Source organism: Neltuma alba, unplaced genomic scaffold (genome assembly GCF_004799145.2).
Source record: "Neltuma alba isolate B1F8T4 unplaced genomic scaffold, ASM479914v2 tig00012898_pilon, whole genome shotgun sequence".
NCBI classification, from domain to species: Eukaryota; Viridiplantae; Streptophyta; class Magnoliopsida; order Fabales; family Fabaceae; genus Neltuma; species Neltuma alba.
Window position 1 is genome coordinate 196,194 of NW_021637269.1, and position 22,096 is coordinate 218,289.

The following is a 22,096-nucleotide window of genomic DNA, read 5'->3' on the forward strand; positions in this document are numbered from 1 at the left end:
AAAGCTCTTTGTGGATCATAAGGAACAAAATCATGTGCAACCATCGCAAATCATTCACAACAACAGGACATCAATGAGCTTTTATTTTTGTGGGACTAATCCAACAATCCCGTAGGTTTTAGCGAAAAGAATTAGTTTGACGGACTTGATTCTCTTGACTGTTTATCATTCAGTCATTTTCCCGCAAGTCAGAGAATCGATACTCAAATTTGAATGGCCATTGTATTGTTCTGCTGATATATATATATATATATATATATATATATTGGTTGAGTAGATATAGTACTATGTTTCCGTTTTATTCAAAAGATAAAATTGGATGGCCATTTGGAGTGCCACCACTCCATGAGAGCTGGGCTTCTCTGTTTCTGTTTTTCCATACATGCGCTCGTGTCTATCTAATCTATACTTTATCAACAGAAATTTCTTTGAAGTTTGAATTATTTGAAGGTGATAGAATATCAAACTTGAATTAACGTCTCTCGTACTTTCCTAGCCAACTTGCAGAATCAACATACCAATATATATGTGTGCATATAAAAATTATAACAATTCATACTATTTACAAAGCTATAATAACTTGTAAAACTGGAGTACATGTAAACCAAACTGAGTCTGAAAACAATGACACGTCAAAATACGAAAGGTCAAGCTTAATCAGATAGACCAGAGATAAGCTTCATCAATATATTGAAGAGGGAAACAATCTCCGTGACTGCTTGAGATCTATGAAGCACATGAAGAAATTATTGTAACATGTTTCTTCCTTATGGAATTTCTGATCCAACGGTTGGTTCATCATCGGACACCTTAGTGTATTTCAAGCTTCCTTGCAACTCAACCTCTTCTCCATGGCTCTGCTTGCACATATGGTATAACACTGTGAACGCCACCACAATCAACATCTTGATCACACAAGCAACGTTTAACAGAATCAGTCCCGTAACCAGCGTATAGTAAGTTCCTTTCTTTGGGCTCTCCTTGTACCACCAGATATACCCAATCAACACAGGTACGTCATACATAAGATTTAGCAGAAACCCTTGTACCTTGAATCCCTTCAAAATCTGCCAAGCTTTCCCAAGTGCCTCAAGTCCACTTTTCTCTTCAAGCACTGAAATCACAACAGACATTCTCCAAACACAGCGAGGTACGTATGGAAAGCTGACATCGGAATCAACATGACATAAACAAAGGTTGTTGGGCGAAATAATGGGACAGAAAAATTCACAGTGAAAGGAAAAATCATAGAGAATACTAGGAAAACATAACCAAGATTAAAGAGAGATATGAAGAACCAAGTGACTATTGGCCTTTTGCATGTTTTGAATAATCTAGCGAGCAAATCTCTGAAAGATGTTTTTCCTTCTGCATAAGTTACTGATGATGCCAAAACAGTAATGGCTGATGAGAATAAGGAGGCGAAGGAGAGGGCAAGAATGAAGAACCATTCGACTGCTACTAACTTGTGAAAATCTGATGTCATAGCTGTAACGATGTTTGTATACTGAGAGCTACCTGGCGTACGAGACACTCTGGTACTGGAAATAACACAAGAAATGGTTATCTATTATATTAGCCTTAGCGTTTTCCTTCTGAATCAGTCTGAATGGAGCTCCTTGAAGATATGCTAATTTATAGAAAATGAAACAAGACAGAAATTTAGATCAGTACGGCTTTATTAGTTTAATTGTGTAGACATAGTATTGTGGATTACATTAATTAATATAGGTCTGACTTACAAACTGGAGGGAGATTACAGCTCTTATAAATACTAATAGAATAACGTTCACAGTATTAGTGTATACTAGTCAAAGGCCTCTTGCATGTGTACACTGAATAAATACTAATAGAATAACGTTCAATTCTTTCCGAAACTTGGTGCGAAAGTAATATATGTTATTACCGTTGAGATATTTAAATCGACTGAATCGTTCTTTAAGAAAAAGACTGCCTGAGAAGTGGTCAAGAAATCTGGTTCGTGTGATTCATCTATCTGTCTGATATTCTTACACGGGTAACATTTTTTTTGTTTTTATTTGGAGACGTCATTCCCTGCTTTTGAAAATTATTGTTTTTCTTTATATTAGTCTGCCAGATGGATGCTTGCCCCTGTTATCTGGATGATCTCCTATTCTGTTCGCAGAAAGTCGTCTAGTTGCTAGAAGTTCGTTCTAGCTGTTATTTCTTGCCTCTGTAACTCAAAAAAAGTAATACACTCTTTTTTACTAGACATAGGTATCTTCTTATTAGAAGCCATTTCATTCGAGACACTATTAGATATTTATGAGTATCTTAGGATTTGAATATTGATTCGTCATATTTTGAAAAATTAGTTCCTTCTGTTAGCCTCAACTCTCGCCGTTAATAAATCCTTATTTGTATTACTTTAATATCATGTGGGCCTATACAGATATTAAACTGATAAAAACAGACACTACACTTGATCTTAGCCAGAAGAAGGTCGCGAAAGGTATTCCCATTTATATCACTGTAATGGTCAATTGGTCACAAAGGATTTATCTAGGCCAGGATGGGAACTCCATGAGAAGCCCAAGACACGTACAAATGTGAAGGAGCCAGAGAAAGGGGAGATAGGGAAAAGAATGTGAAAATTGCTGAATTACAAACTAAATTTTCTTTTAAGAACTGGAGGCAGTATTTTATTTTGACCATTAATTATAGTTGCACCTAAACTATTTTATCTTCCTGCACCAAGATAGTAACTGCTTGAATGCTAAATAAGTTGTTTTCCTTAAATTGTGAAAGCTTCACAAATCCCATCAGTTACAAATAGTGAAAAATTATAGTTGCACATGAGTTGTAAATTGTGAATCAAATCTGAACACTTAAAGAATTCAGCCAATTGATACGGCAGCTTTTAAAATTTAGTCTTTTGGTTTTTATGATTAAGCTTTGGGGATTTGTAAGATTCCACATTTTACAAGTGATTTGCCATTAATTTTAAGTTACTTAACCTACGATTCCTATTTGCAACTAAACTTCAAATTTACAATAAAACTTTCACCATTTATTCATTTGCAGCTAATCTTTTCGAAGATTTGGAATTGAGCTTCTGCAATTTACAACTCATCTTTTGCCATTTGCAATTAAATTATGAGTCAATTACTTCTTTTTTAAAACTTTGAAAATCGTTCTCTATAATTTTCAAAATTCATGCTCGCCTTTATAACCACTAATTTCCTTCCATGGTCCCTTTGTGTCATTACCCCTTTTGGATACTTCTTAATTAGAAGCAACTTTCTCTTAATCATGCATTATATTATTAATTAGGTGTATGCATAGATGTTTTCTCCATAACAAAAATATATAATGAACCTTGTGCACTGCTTTCCAAAGCTAGCTTAGTAGAATTAGACCCACGCCTTAAACAACCTAAGTATCTATATATGTCACTCACTACACATATATAGTCTTATTGTGATTGGCAAAGCTCAAAGCATCTACGTACATGAAACAGCATGTCCAGACAACGCTGAAAGAAACAAACGACCAAAATACATAATTAAGGTAACTAATTATAATAACTTTCTTCCCCCTACGGTGCTTCTGCTCCAATCATTGGTTCAATGGGCAACTTAGTGTATTCCAAGTTTCCCTGCAACTCAACCTCTTCTCCATGGTTGAACTTGCACATATGATAAAACACTGTGAACGCCATCATTTGTGACATCTTAGTGAGGCAGGTGACATTCACCAAAATTAGTGCCAGAAACAGTGAGTTGTAAGTTCCTTTCTTCTTTGTCTCCAGGAACCACCAGATCTGCACAATCAAAGCAATTACTGTATAAACAAGATTTAGCAGAAACCCTTGCCCCTTCAATCCCTTCAAAATCTGCGAAGCCTTCCCAATTGCTTCAAGTCCGCTTTTCTCTTCAAGTACTGAAATAACAACAGACATGTTCCAAACCACTGCGAGGAATATCAGAAAAGCTAACACTGGAATTGATATGACATAAACAAAGGTTGTTGGGCGTTGTGGAGAAGCCAAATTCATAGCCAAGGCAAATATGGAAATGGATGCAAGGACTAAATAACCAAGATCAAAGACAGATACGTAGAACCAAGTGATTATTAGCCTTTTACTTGCTTTGAATACTTTTGGCAGCAAATCTCTGAAAGACAAGTTTTCTTTTCCATAAGTTATAGCTGATGCTAAAACTACAGTGGCTGCTGAGAATAAGGAGGCCATGGAGAGGGCAAGAACGAAGAACCATGCGAGTGCTGCAAATAAGTGAACATCTTCTGTCATAGCAGAAACAAGGTTGGTGTACTGAGAACTTTCTGGGCTTGTAAAGAACAGACGAGTTTCTTTCATGGCAAAATCTTTAATTAAAAGCCTAAGGAAGAAGAATTTGCATGAGACGAGGAAAGAGTGAAGGAGGAGGATGAGTAAGGAGATGGAGGCCATAAGGCTTCTGTTTTTCAGAAGAATGGAATGGGATTCTCTCAGAATTCTCACACAACCGGAAAACATATTGGAATCCATCTTGAAGATCGAAGAGCGCTTGGTTTCACTCAGATTGTACTTATCTGATACAAGAAATAGCGAAGCAGTGGTACCCTATTTATATTGGTGTTTGCGCTTTTCTTTTTGAATCAGTCTTACTGTACTACTACTGTTGTTGATGTTACTACCACTCTGTATAATTATTAGGCTAAAAGGGACTATATTTTGATACTATTGCGAGGAAGAATACGCCTAGATTCAAAAATTACTCTTGAAAGATTAATTCCATATCGATCCAAAAACTTGCAAATGTGAAAGTTCCAATAATTATAGATTATTAAGAGTAACTGATACGATTTGAACGCTCGATTTATAACAGCTGATACATCAATATTTGTAATAATTGATATTTAAAACTAGTATCTCAGTTAATTTTTTCAGACAAATTTATTACATTACTCTTTTGGAACCTAGGAATCATTCTCACTTCTTGTACGTTAAAATGATCAATATGTCATTTCGTAAAGACATTATTTATCTTTGGCTGGAAAAAACAAAAGAAATAAACACATTAATTATTTATGAGTTAGCTGATATTATTCTTTTTAAAATTCCATGCATGTATGAGGCAACAAAAAGTTGGAACTTGTGGAGAAATATCCCCAAAGTTTGGCGTGTAAATTGGGGGACGACTCAACGGTCATAAATAAAATAGATGACTTTAAACTTTTGAACGAGTCTTGAAGGAAAATGACCACTCCATCACAAAAAGTCTATCGTGCACATTGGGGTACGACTCTCAAGTCTTTTGCGTGGGGATAGGACTAGGACGTAAACAAAATTAAAATACAGGGGCAAAAAAATACGGGCAGGTTTATTTGGGCCCAAAGTTGACACAAGTATTGGACCCAAGAAAAAATTGAGAAAATTATTGTAAATGGTGGGTGACTCCATGATCAGATATACTTCAGTCTTTTGGGCCTGGTACAAATGAGCCGATCCACAGAAAATATCCAGCCCTTCTCAATCTTTTTTTTTTTGTTAAAGTATAAATATCCTCCTATTGGAGGTAATCCTATTTGAAACACTGTCGAGTACTAAATGTGAATACCTCTCCTAGTAAAAATTTGAAACTTGGTTTGTTCTGAATCTGAATTAGTTTGACCCCCATTAAATCCTTCAGTTGAAGTGGGTAGGCCTTGAATGTTAGATTATCTAACCTCCCCACCCCCTCCCCCAAAAACCCAAAAAAACCAGAATTTGCACTATAATATGAGAAAAAGACACTAAAATGCCCTCAACAATACCAAATGACAAATGAGGGTATCTCAATCTCAAAATCCCAATTCAAGACCTAGGTATTTTTTTGGAATTTTTAAATCTTGTAAAATTACACAAATGTCTTTTACTATTTTTTTTATCTTTTTTTTTTAAAATACTGCAACCTCAGCAATTCCGGCCTTACTCTTTCTTATGTATTGACTACTCTTTTTTAGCTAATAACTACATTTATTATTAAACTCTGATGACATGTTACCAGAACTCTGATGACAGGTCATATGAGCTCCGGTGACTACTCTTTTTTATATATTGACTATTCTTTTTTAGCTATTGAGTACATTTACTTTTAAACTCTGATGACTAATCTTGTTAAGCTACTAACTACTCTTGTAATACAATTTATTACTATTGTGTAGTCAATAGCTATATAAAAATAGTAACCAGAACTTTAAAACAAAAGTAGTCAATAGTTATATGAAAGTAGTCATATAATAAGGACAATATTGTCATTTTACAATATTTAAAAATTCTAAAATAGTATCTGGGGCTTGAATTGATATTTTGAAATTCACTTACCCTAATTTGTCATTTAGTAATTTTAAAGGTGTTTTACTGTCTTTTTCTCATAATATATTGGTATTTTTTTGGTCCCAACGTAGAATTTTTTTGACCAAAGTCAAGTTTTTTATTTTAAGTTTTTCATTTGAAATTAATACAGCATAAGGAGACACAAAAATAAACGTCCCTCCCCCAAGGTCACTCCAAGAACAAAGCAAAGGACATTTTTTTCCTTTTAATTTTCCTTAGGCATATTTGATTTTTCGGTGATAACGTCAAGTGCGTATATAAATATATTAGTCGCTCTGACCGAGTCAGGTACATAATTTACTCCCTCCACCTGCCCTATGTACAGAAAAATCAGTTGAATTCTACCATTATGTGTTTTGAAATAAATAGCTCACTCACAAACAAAAAAAACCATCTTAATATATGCGCGCGCGCGCGTGTTCAAATCTTACATCTGTGTGTAGAAGTATGGGTTTGTCTGTGTGTGTGAATAAAAAAGATGATGGTAGTAGAAATGAGACGTCTTATTAATTACTTCATCCGATCCTTATGGCAACTATGACTTGTTTCATAATATCATATGTTTTCCCTTAAAGCATTAATTTTTTCATTCAATATTCTTAACTAATTAAGCAAATTCCTCTAACTAATAATTTTCAGGGTTAATACAAATTTTGGTACTTCAAATTTATTCTCATTTTGGTTTTAGTTCTTTAAATTTCAAATTACAGGTTTTGATCTATCAAATTTCTTTTCATTTAAAATATTAATCTCTATAATCTAATAAAAACTTGAACCATTTTGCCTATTGAGGAATCAAAACTTATAATTTGAAACTTAAAAGACTAAAGCCAAAATGAAAATAAACTTGAGAAACTAAAGATTATATTATTTCTGATTTCTATTAAGAATAAGGGAAAAAAGCACTAAAATACCCTCAAAATGCTAATAACAAATTATGATGGGCAGATTTCCAAATTTCAAATTCTTGCACTGTTTTAAAATTTTAAAATATTGTGAAATAACAACATCCCTATTGACTACTTTTGTTTTTAAAGTTTCGATGACTACTTTTATATAACTATTAACTACATAAAAGTAATAAATAACTAAACAAAAAGTAGTCACTAAGGGTATGTTTGGATTGGTGTTGGACAAAACTGACTTTTGTAACTGAAGTTAGAGTAAAAGTCAGTTGGTGTAATGCAATTTATGTTTGGATAGATGCTTTTAAAAAGTCAGTTGAAAAAGTCAAAAGTTGTTTGGATAAATTAATAGAAAAGTTAGTTTAGTTGTAAAATGACTGAAAAGGATATAGAGTAGTGTTTGAAATTTTATATTTTTAATGTGATAATAATTTAAAGAAACATGTAAAATTATTATGATAAAATATAAATAGTTTATTTGTAAAATTATAAAATAAAAATATTTGTAACAGAGAAAAATTTGAAAATATATTGTAGATAATTAATTAAATATACATAATGAACAAACATGAATATAAATTAAAATTTATTTGGTCTCTAATTAAAGTAAATAGAATCACATAACTAATTAAACCGTAAGCTTTGCACAATTTTTTCATAAGTCAGTTAGAAAAGTTGATTCAGATTGCGTTGGATAAGTCAGTTAGAAAAGTTACTTTTTTTCATAAGTCAGTTAGAAACGAAACTCAATCCAAACAATCTTCTGAGCTGCAATAAACTACAAACCTCAGTTTCACGCTTTTCTGTGTGCTTTTGGCATTCCAAACGGTAATCCAAACGAGCCCTAAATCTCTAACAACACTTAATGTATTTTTTTGAAACAAAAGTAGTTAATAGTAAAATTAGAATAATTAATAGCTAAATAAGAGTAGTTATCAAATTTTTAAAAATAAAACTATTCAATCACAATACTAGTGTAGTGAGTAACTAAACAAGAGTAGCCATTGAAGTCCTAAAAATAAACACAGTCAATAGCTAAAAAAAAAAAATCAATGTATAAAAAAGAGTAGTTACTGAAGCTCTATTGATTAGTCACTGGAGTTTCGATGATTGGCCAACCACCGGTGGGGTTGTTGAGGTGACAATATTAAAAAATAATAATAATTAAGGGGAAATTAATATTTTAGAATTTATCCACACTGATTTGTCATTATCAATTTTTGCGTTATGTTAATGTTTTTTCGAGAATAATTTTGATATTTACAAAAAAATAATTTTAATTAACTTTAATAATTTATGTAAAATTGTTCTGATTAAATAAGGTAGATGAGAGGAAGTATCAACAATATAATCCATTTTTTTGCATCGGTCAGTTGCTTCCAGTCTTAATTGCTAGAGTACACATGTTGCCATCATGTGAAATACTATTGCCAGGCCATAGACACTATAGTGAAATATTCATTTGTACTATATTATCAATGATCTAGTGCCGTAATTAAATTACTCATATGAAATATATGAATATAAAATTTATAATAGTACTCTACTTCCTAAGTACTCTCATGTGCGTAACGTTAATTATTTTAGTTATTAGTAGCATTGGTTAGTTCAGTTTATAACCAAGTTCATTCGTTCTTCAGTTTAGTTTAGCTCAATACAAAGTCTTCGCTCACACATTGTAATTTCTTTTTGAATTAAAAAATAACGAGTCCAGATTTCGCGATCTGTAAGTGTGTGGTCTATAAACGGTGCTTGTGATGGCTTGATGCCCTGATGCCTGATGGTGATTCTTCCTCCGACACATACTGTCGGAAATTAATTACTTGATGCTGATACTTTGTCCCATACATACCATAAGAAATTAATTAATTTTTCTCACGAAAGTTTAATTAAATATATTTTAACATGATAAAATTTTTCTATATTTTACTAAAAAAATGATAAAATTATTTTTAACATTACACTTTTATCATCTCTCATATCTCATATCTCTTCTATATTTAAGAGGAATAAAAATAAAAAATCATATTAATCATCCTAATAACATTTGATTTTTTTTTTGACCTGGAACAACATTTGATATTTTGAATCACAATTTTTTGGAGCCGTCTTTTGTTATGGATAGGAAGGAGTAGCTAATCGCTTTCTATGTACGGAGAAATTAATGATGACAACGTTTTTTTTTTTTTTTTGAACCAGATTTTATCGACGATGCTTGGAACTCTACTTTCGATAAATTTATTTACCATTAGAACTCTTTGCTTGAACGAAAATGCATGAAGAACAGTTTTAAAAAGCCGTACACTATATCAGAGAGTTACTCTACAATTTTTTTGGGCATGAATTTCATAAAAGATAACGAGATCGAGGGTAGTATGTCCATATTTTTTTAAGGACGTGACGTTTTATTTTGTGTTATAATCAGTAATATCAGAAATATCCAAGCAAGCTCCAAATGAGCGCGGAAAATGTGAAAGAGACATATCAATTAGAGATAAACATGAGAAAAAATGTATTATATGATCAGATAAATCTAAATTGATGCTCATAGGAAAAAAAAAAAAAGGATAACCACACCTTTTTAAAGATTTGATGCTTATATTTTGAATTGGAAGAAGTATAATAAATGTCACCTAATCTCTCTTAAATAATCCTATATGTAACATTAGCTTTCATATCATTTTATAAGTTAGATAAATCAATTTAAAAATTAATAAATATGAAAAACAAAGTGCATTAAGATATTATATTTAGAATAAAATTCAACTCCTAACTCCTAACTTTTATTCTTCTCGTTCTTAATATAAGACATATTTAACTAATTTGATTAGATTAAGAAAGTTAAGTAAGTTAGTTAATTATAAGAAATATTACATGTTTTTCTTAAAACACTATAATCATCTTTTTTAATATGTTCCTTCTCTCTCTTACTTGATTATGGTTGATGGAGTATCAATAGGGATAATTTAAAAAAAATTGATAAATATGATAAATAAGTCTCATATTTAAAACCAATATCAACACAATAATTAGGTGATATATTAAGAACCGAAAGAGTATATTAGGTTCTAGAGTGAGTTTTCCTTTTCAATTAGAGGAGTAGTGAACACTAACAACTTAAAATTACAAGCGAACCCTCCCGCCATTCATTTATTGGGGAACTTTCATGTAAGTAGATCATAAGATGATTGGCCGAAGAAGAATATTGTTATGGGTTATGAAGTACTTTTCTGATCCTATTTATAAGTTACTTTCAGCCTATTTTACACAAATCAAGAAAAACCTTAAATTTCATTAACTCTCGTTTAAAATTCAATAACTTTCCAATTTTATCCGTATTTAATATATATTATACCTCGTATAAACAAAATTAACATAATAATAAATCAGGGGTAAAATTGTACATCCATACAAAAAATTTTCTTTTAATACCCTATAAATATCTAAAAAATATCTTCTCTCTTGACTCTATAAATAGAATCATATGAGTATATTATGGGAAATTCTTAGATCAACCAGGTGTGCCTGGTAACTTATGGTCTGACTAATACAAAGATGACAAGTGCAGTTTATGGTCCCACCACTTCTCTCTTCTTTTCACCTATGTATCCCACTCTCGTGCTCCCTCTCTCTCCCTTCTGCTTTTTTTAACTGTTCACAACCATTCTTTTCTGTTCTCTCCTTTCAAAATATTTAATTTACATTCATCTAGCTAGTTCAATTTGTTCTCTCTATACCCAAAAATAAAATTTTTGTGAATAATAAAATCAAATTATTATAGTAGTTTTTTAACTATTATTTCATATAGATAATATATAAAAAGAAATTATAATAAATATATTAAACTTTATCAAAAATAAATCTATATATAATAGAAAGGCATATGAATGGTACAGATTTCAAAAATTACATATTCAATAAAATTTTATTATTCTGTTAGGGTAATAATATATATAAGATATATGATTTTATCCTCTCTCATATAATTTCAATATTATTATACATAATATATTATCTAATATATATGAGAAATATATATTATGTATTTATGTGTATGTATTTAAAAATAATTTGGCCTACCCCACACAACTCCAATAATTGACAAATAAAAACAAGTACCCAAATAGTCCTGGTGGTCCGTGCGAGCCATAGGAAAAATAAGTTTATCACGTGCTTTAGAATTTGTGGTTGTGAGGGATAAGTAGCTTGCTAATATAAATTCCAACCAACCACTCAATTTAATTTCTCAAAGCGATTGGGTTCGTTTGGATTGGTGGCAGAAAAAATAACTTATTTTCAATACGATTTTTGAAAAAGTGAAATTGGATAAAAAAATAATTGGGTAATGCGATTTATGTTTGGATTCACTTTTATAAAAGTTAGTTTGTAAAGTAAAAAAAGTTGTTTGAATTATGATTACATAAGTAAGTTTAGTTTATAAAATGACCAAAATGGGTATGAATTTTATTAAATAATAAAAAATAATTAAAAATATGAATTTACAAAATATAATAATTTTAAATTATTATAATAGGAAGAAGTTCTATTTAATGAATAAAATATATTTACATTAATGTGAAATTTTTTTAACTAAATAATATTACATAATTAATTAGATGGTATATTCTACACAATCTATGTATCTATAAAATGAAAAATAATATCAAAATATTATAAAATTTTTGTTAAAAAAATATTTTTAATTTAAAAGAGGATTAAAAATAAATAAGTAAAAATTGATTGGAAGCATAAGAAATATGTAGAAAGAAGTATAGGATAACATAAATATAAAGGTAAAAATATCTTTTAATTTTGAAAGTTACTTTCGGATAAGCAAGGTAAACCATAAGCTATAAAAACTATCTTATGACTTAAAGTGGCTTTTTGAGGCAAAATGACCTCTAGCTAAAAGTGATGCCAAACATAATAATATAACTTTTGGTCTGTATAAGCTACTTTTATCCTCCCCAATTGCTCAAGCAAACAAGCCCATTGTTAGTTAGGGCATTCCACGGCATTTTCTATATACGTAGAAATTAATGATGCCAGTGTGCGTAAAGAATAGTTAAAAACATGAAAGATCAAGTCGATCACACACACACATATCGTTTTATCCACAATGCATGGAACTTTACTTTTGATAAATTTATGAGTGAAGATGTTAATTTGCTTTAAAAATGTTTACCACGAACGCTGAAAGTTTTTTTTCAGTGCAAGTTTGCCCTGTTGCTCCTTAATTATCATTAAACATATTAATAGTCAATATCACTATTTAAATAGTTAATGCTAGTTTTTTAATAATAAAAAAATACTGTTTCCTTTATAAATCTTCAAGACAAATTTGCACATTAACTTTAAAAGTTATATTTATCATTAGAACTCTTTGCTTAAACAGAATATATAAAAAACAGTTTTACAAAGCCGTACATTATAGCAGAGAGTTATTCAGAATTTTTTTTTTTCTGTATGAATTCCATAAAAGATGTATAACTATATATGTTAACACATCCATATTATTTTAAGGACTTCAAGGTGTCATTTTTGCGACGTTTTATTTTTTTTGGTCTGATATCAGTAATACTACCTTCGGTTCTAATTATAAGAACCAGTTAACTAATTTGAGGAGATTAAGAAAGTAAGTTGAGTTAATTATTTGTCCTAAATAGATGTTGTCTTTCCTAAAATATCCCTGCTAATTAAGTGTATTGACTAGAACTATTATTGTTAGAATGACTACTTTGAAAAAAAATGTATAAATATGAGAGACAAAGGGAATTGAGATCTTATATTTAAGATCAAAATAAAAGTCAAACAGGATCTTATATTAAAGACCGGAGGTAGTGTCAGAAATATCCAAGCAAGCTCCCAAGTGCATATCCTGCATGATAATTACATTATTTTCTTATTAATTCCCCTGTCCCTCGATCGTAATAGGATATATATTAACTGTTTTACATTTTATATGAAGAATAAATCGATGCTATGTGCATAACAAATTAAATTTATAGTAGAAATTTAAATACCAATGTCAATCAAAATAAAATAAAAATTTATAATTAGTAACTCATTCTATTCTTAATATAAGAACTATTTAACCAATTTGAATAGATAAAAATCAAATAAATTAGCTAATTACTACCTCTGGTTCAAAGTATAAACATCAAGTAACTAAATTTCATGGTTAAAAAAATTAGTTAAAGATAATGAATATATCAAAAAAATGTAACTTATTTTCATGAAACACCCTTATTTATGGAGAGAATAAGAGGGAGAGATAATGAGGGAAAAAAGAAATGAGAGACAATGAGTGAAAAAAAAATACGAGAGAGAAATATTATTAATTAGAGGTAAAAATAAAAAAATGCATTAAATGACTAGACAAATGCAAATTGATGCTTATAAAGAAAACCAAAAGATTTAATGTTTTTTGAATCAAATGAAGTATAATAAATGTGACTCGAGCTTTTTAAACTACCCTTATATGTAATGTCATTAGATTTCATATCATTTTGAATTTGAAAAAAAAAAAATGATAGATGTACATTAAGATCTTATATTTTGAACTAAATTCAATTTTCACATACTTCCTCCTAGATTAATTCGGTACTAACAACTTGAAGTTACGAGAAAAATACGGCATTTAACATGCAACCTCTCGCCATTCATTTATATAGGGAACCTTCATGTACCCTGATTGGCACAAGAGGATTATTGTATGGGTTGTGAACAATATTAAATTATAGCTAAGATATACGAATGCCAATTTTAGTTCCTAAAATATCCAGTCTGGCAACGTGTGGAGAGAGCCAGTTGTGTGGGAAATTTTTTTTTTTTAAACAAAAATCAGCAATTTAGGTATTAAGAATTTGCTATAAAAGGAGGACAACACTTCTCTACTTGGATGCATAGCGAATAGATTCACATACAGAAATGGCCCTCAAAATGAATGTGGCGCTTCTGATCATGGGGTTTGCCATGGCGAGCCTTTTCTCAGTGGCATTAGCTGCTTCCGGAACTGCCACCTTTTAAACTGTATACGTTCGTGAGTATATATTCACTTTTAATCATCATCATCATCAATATGGATCACTCAGTCTGATGTATATGGCTCCGCATATATATTTGCAGCTTCTGCATGCTATGGATACCAAAACCAGGGAACTATGATAGCAGCAGCGGGCGACTCCCTCTGGAACAATGGAGCCGCCTGCGGAAAAAAGTACAGAATCAGGTGCACCGGTGGTACCAATAAGGGCGTGACTCACCCTTGCCGGAGCGGAACCGTCACCGTCAAGATTGTCGATCGCTGCCCTTCTCCGGCATGCCAAGGAACCATCGATCTCTCTCGCCAAGCTTTTGCTGCTATCGCTGACCCTGATGAAGGCAAAATCCGCAGCGAATACACCCAGTAATATAATTAATTAAAACTTTCTCTTCTATTTCAACACACGTCACTTTTAATTGATCATTTCTTTTATTACCTCTTCCAGCCAGTCTTACACATTTGGTGTATTTTCAGGGTCTGAAGCTTCTGGGAGAAGATGCAAATCTAGGAATATGTGGTGTTAATGGTGAATAAAGCGTACGTCAGACTATGTACGTCATGGAAAATATGTGTCAAGTGTTTGTGTCTTCTGCGTTTCAATTAATAAAATATTTGGAGCTTTATATACGCTACTCTCCCACGTATTAGAACTCTTTCGACTCAAACTAATCAAATTTAATTTCTTTATCTAATATGGCTTGAAGCAAAGCAAACATGAACCATAAAAGCGAAGCAGTAAGTTATAAATATATAGGGGATCAGCGATGAAGGAAGTGATAACACCAGCTAAAGAGAACATTGCATACTGGACATGCTCGTCTCATATAAACGAGATATTTAAAACGTGCAGAAAGAATATAAGAGGAGGTGTGGAAGTAGATTTGGAGTTGGAAAGGACCGAGAAGGATTCAAATCTTCCTGTGGCTGGCTGCTGGGGTTAATTTGTTCACTGCAGATGAAGAGAAGAATTTGGGTCCCAGTTCGCTGGTGTAAACCGGAGCAAGGATGGATCAAATTGAACTGTGATGGTTCGGCGAGAGGGAGGGACGGTGTTGCAGGTTGTGGAGGGTTATTTAGGGAGTGTGAAGGTGTAGCCCAGTAGTAGCTGAATTATGGGGTGTACTTAAGGTGGTGCTGCTCTCAGAGAAGGTGGAGGATGTGATGCAGTGACTGGGGTGGATTCGACTGTAACAGCTAGGAGGCTCGAAGATGTAACCAGTTTCAACATTCATCACAATGATGAGTTCCAGATAAAATTTTAACCATATGAACGGTTGATATTTAATATTTAATATTTTTATTTTCAAAAAATATTTTCCTTTTAATAGTTATATAATCCAAAATAAATATGATATCTCAATTGTAAGTTTTTTAAAAAATAAATTTTTTATTTAAAAATTACTAGTTGAAAATTTTAAATCTAAATTATTAAAATTGATTTTGACAATTCAGATTTTACTGTAATAATGAGTATGTGATACTTATCACTGTGACGAGCCGTGAAACTGTTGTCCTCGAAAATTGGTTAGCCAAGCAGAGCTTCCTTCAATCCGCAGCTGTACAACATGGGTAAGGTTCCTCCTGAGGATCTGAGAGACTTCGGGTGGGGTGCGCCCACGATTTGTTGCTGTTTAGTTTTTGATTGGGCCTTAGACCCCGTTGCTTGGGCCCCCCCAAAAAAAAAGAATAAAAGAGGATTCTAGTTGGAGGCCTAGAAGTTAGATGAGGGTTGGTCACTTGGTTGAGTGGCAGCATTCGCAATTTGGATGCTATAGAAATGAGGATGAAGGAAGATGAAGCTTGGGGTCAATGGTCAACCGGTATAGTATACTTTTCTGATACTGTACACGAGGCACTTTTAACATGTTCTATCAGAAAAATCTTAAATTTAATCAACTTTGTCTTAAAATTTAAAAAAATGAACTTTATTCTTGATTTAATATATAGATTAAGAAAACAACAGTTTATAGAACAATAAATTAAATTAGAGATAAAATTATACGTTCATGTAATGAGGTTAAAAATTAGTGATTTTTAATTGTTTATCATTAGAAAATAATGAAGTGTCTGATATTAATAAAGGAAAACAAAATACTCTCCGTTTACCTTGTAAACAAAACCAGAGGGTATAACGACTTTAAACTTGAAAATTAATTACGATCGGTTTGAACTAGCGGTGATGAGATGAAATTGATTTTTAATATTTGAGTACAATAATAAATTCTAAGAAAGTCATTGATTTGGTTCGTTCAACTGTGCTGTATTTAATGAAATGTGGAGTTAGAAAATTTAAAAGAAAAAATTTGGGAAAAATCCCCCGTTGATAAAAACTTTGTCAGTGAGAATGACTTAAATAGAGTGCGGCATTTTTTGTTTATAAAATCTGTATATTATTAATACTCTCTGTGTATAAAAATTTATCATATTTTTTCACCAATAAAATTTTAAATGGGATATTAGTCTTTAGCTCTCAGCTAGGGGTTATTGTCTGTTTTCTACGGGAAAAAAATTATGATGGAGGGCTTTTCCCCAATTTTCTCAAATCAAAATACTTCAGAGATAACAACTGCTTGTTATTTTGGTCAGTGTAAGATAATTAATTAAAGATCACTTTTAGATAATAATTAACTTATGGAGTATTTTGGTAATGATAATCGGTGAACAAGGAAGCATATATGGGCTTTATAGCTTGAGGTTATTATCATAATGAAACTCATAATTGCAAATTCATTTCTTAAATCATATGATATATCCAAACCCAATATTTTACCTGGTCAGTATTACGTTTTATTGGCCAAATTACAATCTATACAAGCATATTAGTTGGCATACTCTTCAAGTCTTCATGGATTTGTTTGACCCCCATCACCATGCCCATATTGTTGACTCAAGACCACAGGCCCTTATAGTAATGGAATCTTACATAATATATTTTATAATTTTTATAATATGGCATCGTCCTTTGTCTATGAGGAAATTTCCTACAATACACTTTTTTTTTTATTAATTGTCCATTTTTCATGAAATCTTATTCAATGAAATTCCATAGATTTTTTGCTTCAAAGGTTTGGACTTTTATTTGCGTGAATAACTGCGTAAATTATGGTCTGCGCTTGGTGAAGAACCCGGCGTACATACGTTTCCAATTTCTAATCTTCATGAACGTAACAGACAAAAAAATCAACGTCCTTATCCAATCCCCAAGGTGACTTCAAGAATCAAGCAGCAAACCAATTTATGTTGGCATATTAAGATTTTCTTCCAGAATGAAACTAGTTTGCTTATCGCTGTGGTGAAATATAAACCATTCAAAATCAGTTTTAATAGTTTAATTTAAAAGTTCTAACTAATAATTTTTAAATAAAAAATTTATTTTTTTAAAAAACTTACACTTAAGATATTACATCTATTTTGGATTATATACCTATTTAAAAAAAACAACTTTTAAAAGACAAATATTAAATATTAAATTTGAATGGTTGAGATTTGATAAGTATTGTGGTGTCCATCACTACGACGAGTACTAAAACTAGTTTCATTATGTGTTTTTGAGATAAACAGTTCATTCACTCAAAAATAAATAAATAACTCATCTTTTCTTTCTCTTTGATATATGGTAGCAGCTGGTTTTTGAAATTTGCTATATTAGCCGACTCTGACTAGTTTTAAGAAAAATAAGCACATTGAACCCTTTTATAACTCGTGTGTGTGTGAAGGAAAAGAAAAAACATGATGGTAAGAGAACATTCATTTTTCATGTATATACTCCTCCGGTCCTTAATATAGAACCCAATTGTTGAATTGGTTTTGATTCTAAATATAAGACTTATTTCTCATATTTATCAATTTTCTCTAAATTACCCCTATAGATACTCCTTCAATTATAATCAAGTAGAAGATAAAGAGGGGTATTAAAAAAGATAATTATGGTATTTTAGGAAAAACGTGTCACATTTCTTATAATTAACCAACTTATCTAACTTTTTTAATCTAATCAAATTATTTAAATAGGTCTTATATTAAAGACTGGAGGAGTATATTATCAGTAAGTTGATTAATCCATTTTTCTCAAATTCTCCTACGATCTGAACCGCCCCGTTAAATGCTTTGTGTTGCGACAGGACGAAAACAATGTAGTCAAAATTATCGTTATATACAACATTCAATGATCTGCTCAGTCGTAATTAAGGTCAGGCAATTAAAGCGGCAAATTAAAGTCCTTCAGTCAGTTGTGAAAAGTGGAGACGTACCGAACATTGACTCATGAATTGAAGTGCCTGCATTTGCCATGTGAAAAATCAAAGATATGGCGTCATTGTTCTAGATACAGAAAGTCTGCCGGCCGCCGGAGACGGAGAAACGTGTGGAGACCGTCACCCTTTCTCTGCGAAATGTAACACTAACTTGAGGGCTAAAATTTAGCTATAAAAGGAGCAAGATAGACCCCCAACTTGGACGCACACAAAACATCATCTATATTTATATTAAGCACTTCCAATACAAATCTCTTAGTGGTCGAACAAATGGCTCTCAAAATGAACGCAGTGTTAGTGATGGGGCTTGCCATCTTGAGCCTTTTCTCAGTGGCTTCTGCTATTTCTGGAACTGCCTCCTATTACACTCAATATACTCGTAAGTATCCCATACGTTACTCACATTTCTCTACCACACTGTGTGTATATGCTTTAATTTGCTTATTCAAGCTTATTCGATTTTAGTCTCCGCAGTATATCGGGATCAGCTGTGTGTGTTATATGCATGTGCTTGCTTCCCTAAGAGGCACACTTGTACTAATTTGTCCCTCTCACGCACTCACACATATATCATACTCATCCGCTTCTCGATATAAGCTATGTTTAACTAATTTAATTAGATTAAAAAGGTTAGATAATTTAGTTAATTATAAGAAATATAACACATATCTTCTAAAACACCATAATCATTTTTTTTAATATCCACCCTCCCTTTCCTACTTGATTATGACTAAGAGAGTATCAATAAGAGTAATTTAAAAAAATTGATATATATGAGAAATATGTTTTATATTTAGAATCAAAATTAACTCAACAATTAGATCCTACATTAAGAACAGGAAGAGTACTGTATAAGTGTCTAACAAGCTTATTATTTTCCTACAAGCAATTTTAAAACCCTCACACGCACAGACAAGTTAACGTCAAGTTCAAGCCCAGGACTTTGAGGAAGCTAACCGTTGACATGTTATTTAAAAAAAAAAAAAAAAGCCTATCGCTTCTTTTCAGAGGAGAGTAGGGGATGAAGTCAGTATATATATGTGCGCGCGCGCGCGAGGGGGCCACAATTAAACAAGACACATAATACCAAGTTTTCGTAAATCTTAGAGACGAAAATATATATAACACTAATGAACAAAATACTAAGAAAAAAATTAATTAAATTGAAAATTTGGAGGGTCATAGTTTTTGTTAGTCAGTCCCCCTTCTTCTCTTCACCACTGGATGGATAGAAACTAATCGGTAGGAATTGAATGGTTATGATTGGCAGCATCGGCATGCTATGGAAATCAAGATGAAGGGACTATGATAGCTGCAGCAAGCGACCCAATCTATAACAATGGAGCCGCATGTGGAAAGATGTACAAAGTTACCTGCACAAGTAGCACCAACAGTGTGCCGGCATGCAAGGGAGGAAGCGTCACCGTCAAGATTGTCGATCGCTGCCCTTCACCGGGATGCCGGGCAACCTTGGATCTCTCTCAGGAAGCTTTCTCCACCATTGCTAACACTGACGCAGGAATAATCAACATTGACTACGTCCAGTAAGTTATTATCTCTATTTCCATTACATTACTGTTGATATTTCACTTTTGTTAGTTTTCCAATTTAATTTTATTAGTACTGACTTCTCTATGGTGTATTTAATTTTCAGGGTCTGAGGCTTCTGGAAGAGAATGGTCGAGAAAAATAATTGTAGATCAGAATAAATAATAACGCGTACATTAGTTAGATGTACGAACTTGATGCAAAATAAAAGAGTTCATTTTCCATGGGCAATGTATGGACTATTCTGTCCCTTACGTTTTAATAAAAGTATTATTGTTATTATTTTTGTCTGGCCAGAAAACATAAACACGATCTCAGGGGTTCCATCCCTAGCTTTTTGTATAAGATAGGAGAAGTAAAATCTATTTGATCAAAAGGATTAGTCCTTGCCAGTGATCAAAGATATATATTACGCCAAATAAACATTATGAATAATCCTTTTATTCGTTCAAGTGATGGAAAGTATAATGAACATAACTATATAATCAAGCTTAGACAATCCCAAGTTTTTAACCAATAATACATCGACAACCGATATATAGCTGCTATATATATCCGCCGAGGGTTTGTCCCCTTCATATTATATTTATTATATTTTGGGTTTCGAAGAACCCTTTTAGGAGCTAAATCAATTTTAATATAATGAGTTAATTCACTAAAAAATAAATTTCTTGTAAAGTTGAAAGCTCAGTTCCCCTTAATTATATAACTAGAACAAGTAACTTTCCTGATTCACTTATCATTACGTAATAAAAGGGGGGTATATTTATGTCTTTATAATTTAAAATTTAATATATTTCTTTAAATAATAATAATTTGAGCTTCCTGAAAATTAAAAAAAAAAAAAGACAACCATTTTATACTTTTTTTTAAAGTCAATTTTTTTTATAAAATAAGTTATTTGATAATTTTAGAAGATCCTAATTTTGCAAATCAAAATCTTTCCACCATCATGTGATGCTTGTATGAGAGAAAAGTCAAGCAATTACCATGTGTTTGGAATTGTGTGGTTGCAGAATTCGGAGGCATGCTGGCATAACCAGCCAACCTCTGACATTAATTTCGCAGCCCTACAGTTGCTGTGCCTTTGTTAGGATATCCTATACGGAATTTTCAATGTATATATATTAATTACACACATGTATAAATAATAAAAAGTACATGATAAAAAAATTAGAGTTTATTTCCGACTCGATCGCGTCAGATTAGCCGGTACTACTTCTGTAGTCTTTAATATAGGATCTAATTAATTAATTTGAGTAGATTAAAAATGTTAGTTAAATTAGTTAATATGATATGCTCTTTCTAAAGCACTATAAACATTTTTTTAAAAAAATTCCCTCTCTCCTTTTCTGACTTGATTATTATTAGGAGAATATCAATAGGGTTGATTTGGGAAAAAATTAGTAAACATGTAAAGTAGGTTTTATATATAGGACTAATATCAATTCTTTAATTGGGTCATATAATAAAGACCGGAGGAGTATTAATTTATACGAGTTTATTTCCATCAACAATGATTAGATTTATTAGAAAACCATCCTAGAGAGAGAACAATGGGTGAGAGCACGGAGGGAGTAGAAGAGGACGGTGGCGGTGAACGGAGAAAGGGTGACTGAAGGACGGACAAGGTAGAGATGGATGGAGTGTTCAGAAGTAAGGGAGACGGTGACTCCGAGGAGCTCTGGACGTGACATGCATGGCGGATATGGTTCGCAACCGAGACTCTCCTACAAAGACAAACTGTTGAGTTTGGGGGAAACAGGATTTTTGGAAATGAACCTATCCTTGGTTGAGGCTTTCAAGGGGTGGAGAGATTACTTTGCCAAGAGGAGTGGGACACCGGCCGAGGGGGTTGAAGGTGACCAAAACGAGCAGGATAATGATGAGGAAGAGCCCGATGAGTCCTGGATCACGATAGGGAAATTCCCTAAACTAAAGGTGTCAGCAGAGGAATATGCAGCTTGGTGTAAGCCATACATGAATTCACTAATTGTGAAGTTGC

At 32.1% G+C, this 22,096-nt stretch overlaps 3 protein-coding genes and 2 pseudogenes across 3 annotated transcripts; 2 read left to right on the forward strand and 3 right to left on the reverse strand.

The window, feature by feature from the left end:
- Positions 1–767: 767 nt before the first annotated feature.
- On the reverse strand, positions 768–1,133 carry LOC114732271 (uncharacterized). Its single transcript, XM_028919570.1, has one exon. It carries the CDS (start codon positions 1,131–1,133, stop codon positions 768–770), a length of 366 nt encoding a protein of 121 aa, XP_028775403.1.
- A 1,233-nt stretch (positions 1,134–2,366) lies between these two features.
- On the reverse strand, positions 2,367–2,477 carry LOC114732301 (uncharacterized; annotated as a pseudogene).
- A 1,082-nt stretch (positions 2,478–3,559) lies between these two features.
- On the reverse strand, positions 3,560–4,510 carry LOC114732272 (uncharacterized). The gene has a single exon (XM_028919571.1). The coding sequence runs from the start codon at positions 4,508–4,510 to the stop codon at positions 3,560–3,562; it is 951 nt and encodes a 316-aa protein (XP_028775404.1).
- A 9,665-nt stretch (positions 4,511–14,175) lies between these two features.
- Positions 14,176–14,657, forward strand: LOC114732273 (EG45-like domain containing protein; annotated as a pseudogene).
- A 4,101-nt stretch (positions 14,658–18,758) lies between these two features.
- Positions 18,759–20,373, forward strand: LOC114732283 (EG45-like domain containing protein). Its single transcript, XM_028919581.1, has 3 exons — positions 18,759–18,922; positions 19,814–20,087; positions 20,198–20,373. The coding sequence occupies exons 1-3, from the start codon at positions 18,814–18,816 to the stop codon at positions 20,202–20,204; spliced, it is 390 nt and encodes a 129-aa protein (XP_028775414.1). The 5' UTR covers positions 18,759–18,813; the 3' UTR covers positions 20,205–20,373.
- Positions 20,374–22,096: the final 1,723 nt, after the last annotated feature.